General features: G+C 17.0%; 5 protein-coding genes across 5 annotated transcripts in view; 3 read left to right on the forward strand and 2 right to left on the reverse strand.

The window, feature by feature from the left end:
* Window positions 1-748, forward strand: part of LOC102678269 (40S ribosomal protein S7) — a 1,678-nt gene extending 930 nt beyond the window's left edge. The window contains exons 3-5 of the mRNA XM_006620562.2: window positions 1-141; window positions 246-396; window positions 630-748. The exon at window positions 1-141 is cut by the window's left edge and continues 65 nt beyond it. Of these exons, the coding sequence (XP_006620625.1) occupies window positions 1-141; window positions 246-396; window positions 630-707 (370 nt within the window). The 3' untranslated portion in view covers window positions 708-748. The remainder of the gene's footprint in view (window positions 142-245; window positions 397-629) is intronic.
* Window positions 749-1,080: 332 nt separating this feature from the next.
* Window positions 1,081-4,298, forward strand: LOC102678413 (PSME3-interacting protein). The gene is made up of 6 exons (XM_006620563.2): window positions 1,081-1,720; window positions 2,114-2,216; window positions 2,510-2,608; window positions 2,682-2,901; window positions 3,118-3,185; window positions 3,368-4,298. The coding sequence occupies exons 2-6, from the start codon at window positions 2,120-2,122 to the stop codon at window positions 3,679-3,681; spliced, it is 798 nt and encodes a 265-aa protein (XP_006620626.1). The 5' UTR covers window positions 1,081-1,720; window positions 2,114-2,119; the 3' UTR covers window positions 3,682-4,298.
* A 579-nt stretch (window positions 4,299-4,877) lies between these two features.
* LOC102678547 (putative uncharacterized protein DDB_G0282499) lies at window positions 4,878-6,660 on the reverse strand. Its single transcript, XM_006620564.2, has 2 exons — window positions 6,506-6,660; window positions 4,878-6,297 (listed from the first exon to the last, which is right to left on the reverse strand). Exons 1-2 carry the CDS (start codon window positions 6,608-6,610, stop codon window positions 5,038-5,040), a joined length of 1,365 nt encoding a protein of 454 aa, XP_006620627.1. The 5' UTR covers window positions 6,611-6,660; the 3' UTR covers window positions 4,878-5,037.
* A 22-nt stretch (window positions 6,661-6,682) lies between these two features.
* Window positions 6,683-8,026, forward strand: LOC116186219 (cyclin-dependent kinases regulatory subunit-like). Its single transcript, XM_031512839.1, is given in 4 exon segments — window positions 6,683-6,887; window positions 7,436-7,494; window positions 7,497-7,544; window positions 7,718-8,026. Coding segments are annotated over 4 exon segments (315 nt in total). The 5' UTR covers window positions 6,683-6,786; the 3' UTR covers window positions 7,825-8,026.
* Window positions 8,027-8,798: 772 nt separating this feature from the next.
* The window catches only part of LOC102678683 (cytochrome c oxidase subunit 5B, mitochondrial-like), a 1,665-nt gene continuing 1,133 nt past the window's right edge, over window positions 8,799-9,330 (reverse strand). Inside the window, exon 3 of the mRNA XM_006620565.2 lies at window positions 8,799-9,095. Coding sequence (XP_006620628.1) covers window positions 8,886-9,095 — 210 coding nt within the window. The 3' untranslated portion in view covers window positions 8,799-8,885. The remainder of the gene's footprint in view (window positions 9,096-9,330) is intronic.

Genomic DNA, 9,330 nt, shown 5'->3' on the forward strand with positions numbered 1-9,330 from the left:
TCAAAAAATTCAAACTAGACTTGTACGTGAATTAGAGAAAAAATTTTCTGGAAAGCATGTTATGTTTGTTGGAGAACGTAAAATTTTACCTAAACCAACAAGGAAAACACGTACTAAAAACAAACAAAAAAGGCCAAGAAGGTATCATTATTATCTAAAATATTAATAAAATATATTTATTAATTATTTATATTATTTATATTATTGTATAAATTAATAATAAATATAATAAATTTTTCTTTTAGTCGTACCTTAACAGCAGTATATGATGCATTATTGGAAGATTTAGTATATCCTGTAGAAATTGTTGGAAAACGCATAAGAATTAAACTTGATGGTACACAGCTTATTAAAGTTCATTTAGATAAAAATGAGCAAACAAACATAGAACATAAGGTAAATAAATTTTTAATATGATTTATTTTATAAATTTATTTTATTTTTTTATTTTATTTTATTTTATTTTATTACTTTATAATATGCAATAGTTATATAATAGATTGATAAACACAAATCAATATTTTTTTATTTATATTTATTTATTTATTTATTTTTATTGATAATTATATAAAGTATTATAGAATTATATAAAATAATGCAGTACTTATTTTAAGTATTTTATTTATTAGGTTGACACATTTGCAGCTGTGTATAAGAAATTAACAGGTCGAGATGTAACATTTGAATTTCCAGAAACATATGTATAATTTGTTTAAAAAATAAAAATATTTGAAATAATTTTTTCAAAGATTGTTATTTTTTCATCCTGTATTAGTGAAATTTATAGTAATTGATTAATTTGCGAGTAAAACTCAAATTATTTAAAATAATTTTGCTATTGTAAATTTTATAATTATAATTAAGTAAAATGAAAGTTCAACACTTTGTAATTTAGATATAATTATTACATAATTTATTTTTTTCTAATTTCAAATTGAAGTGAAATCAGAATATTATAAAAAATAAATACTAAAACTTAAAAATTGTTTTACAGAGAATTATATATAGTTATATATAGTTATATCATATATATGTAAATATGCATATTGTATATTATACTTATCTAGTATTTCACGCATGCGTATAAAGTTCTAAGTAACCAAGTATAAGCAGTTAATTTTCGTGGTATCAAATATCATTTTTGTGATATAGATTAATATAGAATAATAAAAATAATTATTTAATCTAATTTTGATTGTGTAGAAAAAATGATCTATTTACAATAAAATATTCAATATATATAATCATCCATAATTATAATCATTCAAGTTAAAATCTAAGACTTAACCTCTGCATCCTTCGGAAAGCACTAAATATTTATCTAAGAATACTGATTTATTAGCATTATTAAATTTAACTTATATTAAGAATATTTTATTAAAATAAAAAACATTTTATAAAAAATTATTATTTAACAAATTTAAAAAAAAGAAGCTTTGTATTTAAAATTTAGAATGTCAAATATTCCTAGACAAATAATACGTTAAATCATTCAATTTAATGTTTTGAAATTCAATTTAACGTACTAGATATAACTATTTTAAAAACTGATAAAATTTTTTAACAATTTTAATTTTTAAATTGTACTGAGAAGTGAAAAATTAAATATATAAATGTTGAATGTTTGTAAAAGTAAAAACTTCACAAATATTAAAAATAAATATCTTTTGCGCTATTAAGTATTCATATAATTTATCAGAATTTATTATAAATAAAAGTGGTAAGTTAATATAAATATTTCAATAGAAATACATATGTTATCTATCTAATTATCTATCTAATCTATCTAACTATATTATTATAGTATCCATAAATATTATAATATTATTGCTTATTTTATTGTTTTAAAAATAGTTATAATTTATAATTAAATAATAGATAATTATATAATTATATATTAATTATTAATATATAATTAAATATAGAATTTATAATTAAATAATATTTTCTTATGTGATTTGAATCTGTTGAATTTGCAAGATAATTGTTAACATCAATGAATTTATATATATTATTTAATCAATTTTTAATTATAATAAATAAATAATTGAAGTTATTTGTAAGCACTATTTTATAAAAGATTTGAATTTTATGTTTTTTAATTTTTTTTTAGTTCAAAATGAGTTCAGGATTTATATCAGAAGCTGAAATTGCAGAACAACGTAGAATAAGGCAAGAAGAATGGGAACGTGTACGAACTGCAGATCAACCATTAGGTTATTTTTATCTATATTTTATATTATATTTTAACAATTTAATTTGAAAGTATATTTATTTAGTAAAAAACTATATAACATATTTTAAAATTAATTGTTATATACATAGTTTTTATCATAGTTTGTTTCATTAATAGATAATTTAAAATATAATTTAATCAAATTAAAATTTATTTAATAAATTAAAATAATTTTTTTAGAATTATATATTTATATATATTATATTTCATTATATATATTTTAAATTCTAAGTTATTGTGTTATCATCATCTATATTTTTTTAATTTTTGTAGAAGCTCCAGAGGAACCATATGATCCAAGATCATTATATGAACGATTACAAGAACAAAAAAATAAAAGAGATGCAGAATATGAAGAGGCACATAAATTAAGTGAGTTAAAAGTTATAGAGAACATAATATCTAAAAATTTCTTTTATATTATAAAATTATTTTTTTATTTTAGAAAATATGATAAAAGGTTTAGATGATGATGAAGTAGAATTTTTAGATTTGGTAGATAGAACAAAATTAGAAGAAGAACGTAAAAAAAATCTTGAAGAAGAAAAAGAAATGCGAGATTTCAAAGCTGCTGTTGCTTCATTACAAGAAAAATCTTTAAATGAAAAATTAAAACAAGAATTAAAAAATCCTCAAATTATGAATAAAAATATTTCATCTGGAAGGTAATATATTAATGTATTATTTAATGTATTCATTAATTCAATAATTTATTTCTTCATTATATTTTAGATATTATAAAATAAATTACATAATATATTTTATATAATAAATAATAATTAATATTTAATTTCGAATTTTTTATTATTTCTGTTATTATGAATAATATAAAAATAATATATATTTTATAATATTAAAAAATAAATTTTGTTTTTTTAAAGCCGTACTTCCCAATTAAAATTATTAGCTGGAGTAGTAGTTAAACGTCCTGAAAAACAACAAAAACAAGGTAAATAGAAATTTTTAATATATTAAATTTTTTAATATATTAAAATTAACTATTGGATAAAAAATAATATTTATTATTATGAAAAAAATAAAACTATATATTCAATATGTAAAAGATTACAAATATAATTTAATATTTTTCAAATCTCAATACTAGTTTAATATTATATTATATTTATATAGATGTTACACGAGGTGTTAAAAGAAAATTATCTGAAGAAAATAAAGATACATCAAAAAAAGAAGATTGTGAAATAAATGAACAGATAATTACTGAATGTGAATCCGCATTCAAAGATATTTCAGAAAACAAAAATATAACAAATGAAACAGGAGGTATGAAATGTATTGGAATTTTACCTGGTCTTGGTTCCTATGAAGATTCTAGTGACAGCGAATGTAGTTCAGATACAGATCAAGATCCAGAACCAAATCATTCTAAATATGATCTGTTAGGTCGAAAAATAAAAGTTTTAAAAGATAAAGAAAAGAGCTGAATGCAAAATATAAGCGCCTTTTTATTGATAGGTAAATAACTATTTTGTTTTGCAATTTATTGTAATTGTACAATATAAATATATTTTTTGCAATAATTTTCTGCATATTTTACTTTCATTTTCAGTTTGCTCTTATTTCATGTTGCAAAAGAATATTGGAGTTTTTTAAAAAATATATTATATTGTATAATAGATTTGCTTTTTTTAAGACATACATTTTAAATATCATAAAACTCTATTTAAAGTTTAAATGTTTGTCAGTTTTAAGAATATCACAAAAATAATTAGTTACAGAAATAAATTCATTGTCAGTTCATAAATAAGGAAATATGTATATATTTTTCAAAAGAGTATTAAATGCACATGTAATGATTACTTTGATAATTTTAAAAATATTTATATTTAAATGTTATATTCGTTAGATATAATTGGATTATAAAATACATGAAACCATTTTTGTTTATTATGTACAATTATAATATCTCAAAATAATCATCTTAATAATACTGATTATATTTAAAAGACAATTTCCACTAAATATATTGTCGTAACAATTTATGCATAAATTGTATTATATTGTAATATACGTGATACACATAAAACAACTATAAAATGAGTATATGTTATTTATATCAAAATATATATAAAGTTCATATTTTATTTTCCTTTTTTTTCCTTTTTTAAAATAAATGATGTGAAAACATAACATATTATGAATAATTCTATAACAAAACAATTATATATAATTTTTTAAATGGATAAGAAGTAAAAATTGTAGATATTTTTTTTTATTTTAGGATTATATAGAAGCAAAATTATTTTTATACTAAATTTGCAAATTATTTAAATTAAATAATATTAGATGCTTCTAAAATGTATATACAATTAATCACAAAACTATTACAATATTTGTAATATTATATGTATTTAAATATATTATACATATATATACATACATATATATACATATACATAATACACATATATATATATATTGATAAAACTGCATTATATCTTTTAAATATGTCGTATTTATCACATTATTAATATGAAATTATAAATTCATAACATATAATTAAATTATGTGTTTTATAATAAAACAATCATAATACTAAAAATCAAATTTTAATAATAATTAAATATTACATAATTAAACATATAAAAATATTTTTATATAAATAAAAATACTGAAATTCTTTTAAAATTTTATTTGTAATTACAAATACAATTAATTTAAATATGAAATATGAAATATTTATGAAATATATTTCGTATAAAATAATTTAATAATATCATGTAACCTATATATATAATCATAAATTTGAATTTTTATAATAAGTATATATATTATAAATGTTAGCTTAACAAAGAATTTATCCATTCATCATTTATATCTTCAGAAACATTATAATCATTAGTTAAATAATCTTCTAAAACAGTATCTATATTTATATTAGTATTTGTAGCTAAAATATCGGATGTTATACTTTCTTGATTGAATGAAGTTATAGAATTATTAAATTGATTTGATATAGAAGCAGCATTTATGTCTGTTTCTGTTAAATAATTTTCTGTTTTAACTGTTGGATTTGATTTCATATTTAAAGAACTATTGTTAATATTATTAATATTATTAACAATATTAGAATTATTTGATTCTTTATTTTTCTTAATAGCACTAAAACTGAATTTTTCATATTGTTTACCACTAGTTATATTTCTTTTTACAAATGTATTTTTTACTTCTAAAGAATTTGATTTTGTATTATTACTTTTATAATCAGTCTGTTGTATTATATTTTTGACTGTTTCAGTAGTTGTAGTACATAATGGAATTTCAAAAGATAATGTTATAGGTGGTAAGCCATCTATTTCCATTTTAGTAACATTTAAATTAGATTTTAATACATTTTCATTATTTTTATTTGATTCTAAATTTGGTAATGTTTCAATCTTTGATATTAATTTAGTTTCTGCAATATTTTTAGATTCAATATTTAAAATTTTTTTATTTGAATCCTGATAGACAGAAATTTGATTTCCTACATTAATACTAGAAATATCAATATTTGTTTTTTCAACATTTGTTATTTTTGGAGTTCTTCTATTTACATTTTTAATATTTTCTATTGAAGTAATATTTTCTTCTTTAATATTTTTATTCAATGTATTCATCCATTCATTTTTAATTTTTATATTTTCTGTATTATTGTCAATTAATTGAAAATTTTTATTATGTATATTTATATTATTAATTTCTTTATTTAAAATAATTTTATTATTATCATTATATTGTTCTTTAATATCAATATTTTCTGTTATATTTGATTCTTCAACAACAGAAGTAGATTGATCAAAAATAGTTTTTGAATTTATTATATTTGAATCATTATTTATAATATTAATATTTTCTATGTAATACATACTTAAATCATCAATCATTTCTTTTGGCGTTTGTTTCATTGGTGATACAAGTGTATTACATAATAATGATTTTGTTGATGTTATATTTTCTTTTAATTTTGTTGGTTTATAATCATCCCAATAACAAGACCAGATTTTTCCCACTGCTCTTGGACAAAATACAAAATCTTCGTATCCAAGAGGCCATATACACTAAAATATAAAATAAATTAATTATGTAATACAAAATGAGAATAAAACAAAATTTATATTTTATATTTAAATTTTATTTGTTTTTTTAAATTATTTTTATTGATATATATATATAAGGTTATGTTATTAAATACTGAAATATTATTAATAATAAATAAAAAAAAAAATATTATATTCATATTTTCGTAAATTAGAATAATAAATTTACCTTTTCTTCTTCACACATCCATACAGCTTCTTGTAAATTAATTTGTAATAATTTTATTTTCTTTTTAATGCCATTTTTTAAACAAAGTGGACATAAATCTTGCATTTTTTATTGACAAAGATAAGAATCTTATCGATTTATTAAATTTAAAATATTTCAAAATATTTTAGAATTTTAACAGATTTATTTTTTAAATTATATTTCCTGAATTTTTAATGTTTTTTTTTAAATTTAATGGAATTAAATGGAATTACAAGAGAGGGCGCATTAGTTTTTAAAACATGCATATACCTGTGCAACCTGTTATGGCTTTTGAAAAAAAATTAGTACCAATACTAAACTTGTCTAGTGTTAAAATTTATTTAAAATCATATATAATAAGGTGAAATTTATTTTTATATGTATATATATAATTTTTATGAAAACTAATCTTATAAAAAAAAAGAACTATATTTTTTATAAATTTATAATTTTTATTCAGATATAATCATTCAAATATAATATGCCAGCTGATCAAATACAATATTCTGAAAAATACAACGACGATAAATATGAATATAGGTTCGTACAAAAGTCTAGTTTGTTCGTCTTAAAAAATTAAATATAAAATATAAATTAAAATACAGAATATCTCTAATACCTTTATTGAAAATTAAAGAATCTATATGTATATATAAATTTTTATTCTTATATCTTATATATAATCTTATATTATATATTTCATTATATATTTCAATATATTAAAAATATTATTTTATATTACATTTTTATTATTATTATTTTTTTTATTACTTGAATATGTATAATTCATAAATATTTTATAAAAAATATATAATAAAAAGATAAATTATTTATTATTTATAACTAAAACTAAAAATTTATATAGCTACAATAAATATAAGTTTATAATAAGCAGTTATTTGTTTACAGACATGTTATTCTACCAGCTGATTTAGCAAGACATGTTCCAAAAACTCATCTTATGTCAGAANTGTTTCTTTAAGAAACTCAGATAAATTTATATTTTATATTTTATATAATAATATTAAAATTTTATATATAATAATAACATATATTTTAAATTGAAAATATTTATTTTTAAAATTGAATATTTACATTGAATATAATTACAATATAATAAATAATTTACAATATAATAAATATAATAAATAATAATAAATAATATATTAATTCTTGTAAATTTATATAATTTTTCAGAACCACATGTGCTACTCTTCCGTAGACCAAGAACTGATGTTTTAACAAATACAAGAAGCACTGCTTTTCAAAGAGAATACCAAAATGTATATTGTGTTTAAACAAATTTTTAGGAACTTTCAATATTATTTAATGTCAGATTTAAAGATTAATAAATTGATTAGCATAATTATAATATAAATGGTAAAAATGATTTGCTTATTTATGATCATGATTTTGTTAAGATTAATAAATATATTCTGATAGAAATTTATGTAAATTTTAAAATATTTTAAAAATAAAAGAGAGAGAGAGAGACTGTAATAAATTTATAAATATAATACTAAGATTTATCATTTTTAAAATATAAAACAAGTAATAAAATATAATATTATGTATATAATATTTACAATATTTCACAATCAATTAAAATTAATTTATACTTACAAATATTAAATAAATAAAATAAATTTTGTTTTTGTTGTAAAATGTATTAATATTTATATATATTATTATTAAAATATATTTTCAATATATTTTTTATTATATTAAAATAAATAATTTATATAATAAATATTTACATATTTATTTATATATAATTATAGATTTATGTATTAGTCAATTTTTTTAATATTCCTATTTCATTATATTTTTATTGGTTATATGCTTTATATATGTTTGTTTATTTATATTATTTATATTTTGTTTCAGTATATATTACTAGATAAATATAATTTTTTTAAAATTAATTAATCATGATTTTGTTGAAAATTAATTAAAATTAAAATAAAAAATATAAAAAAAATATAACTATAAATAGGGTTTTAATAATATTTATTAAAATAATTTAATTGGAAATATACATACTTAATTACTATATAAAAATTCATATCATTTAATTATAAAATAAACTTTAATATTACATTGTTTTTATAAATTCATATCATAAAAAAAATTTTTTTATCTTCAAATTTTTAAAATAAATATTTAGAAATAAACTAGATAATAAATATAACACAAAAACTAATGATTTCAAATTTATTTTTAAATTAAATTAAAAGATATATATGAAATATTAAGAAAGGATATAAGAAGGTAATAAATAAAAACAATTTTTAATATTTTATACAACATTAATTCTATGTTTTAAACAAATGACTAATTAACAAGAAATGACATTAAATTAAAGTGGTGCAACTTGAGTAAGTTTAAACCAATGTCCACATTCACATCGACGTGGTTGGCCATCATGTAACCACATCCAATTTACATGTGAAGTATCTGGTTCACAAATGCAACCAACAATGCGACTTTTGAATGCACTTGGTACTAAATTTGGGCAATCTTTTGTGCTATCACGTGATATTTCTATAGCTTTCATGTGATATGGATCCTAAAATAAAATAATAATAATTAATTAAAATTAAAAAAAAAATTATAATCTATAAAAAAATCAAACTATAAATTAAAAACATTATATATTTATTTTCATTTTTTAAAAAAATTAATATATTATTTATTTTGCAATTTTATCATATAAATATATATGATAATAATAAAATAAGAATTTATATCAATATATACAATCTAGAAATTTGATTAAAATTAATTATATATATATATAATTA

This window comes from Apis dorsata, unplaced genomic scaffold, assembly GCF_000469605.1.
Source record: "Apis dorsata unplaced genomic scaffold, Apis dorsata 1.3 scaffold_517, whole genome shotgun sequence".
NCBI classification, from domain to species: Eukaryota; Metazoa; Arthropoda; class Insecta; order Hymenoptera; family Apidae; genus Apis; species Apis dorsata.

Coding starts and splice junctions, on each gene's coding strand:
- LOC102678547 (XM_006620564.2), bottom strand. CDS start 6,610: ATGCAAGATTTATGTCCACTTTGTTTAAAAAATGGCATTAAAAAGAAA. Junction 6,298..6,505: donor GGATGTGTGAAGAAGAAAAG/GTAAATTTATTA, acceptor TTTATATTTTAG/TGTATATGGCCTCTTGGATA.
- LOC102678413 (XM_006620563.2), top strand. CDS start 2,120: ATGAGTTCAGGATTTATATCAGAAGCTGAAATTGCAGAACAACGTAGA. Junction 2,902..3,117: donor AAAAATATTTCATCTGGAAG/GTAATATATTAA, acceptor GTTTTTTTAAAG/CCGTACTTCCCAATTAAAAT. Junction 3,186..3,367: donor TGAAAAACAACAAAAACAAG/GTAAATAGAAAT, acceptor ATATTTATATAG/ATGTTACACGAGGTGTTAAA.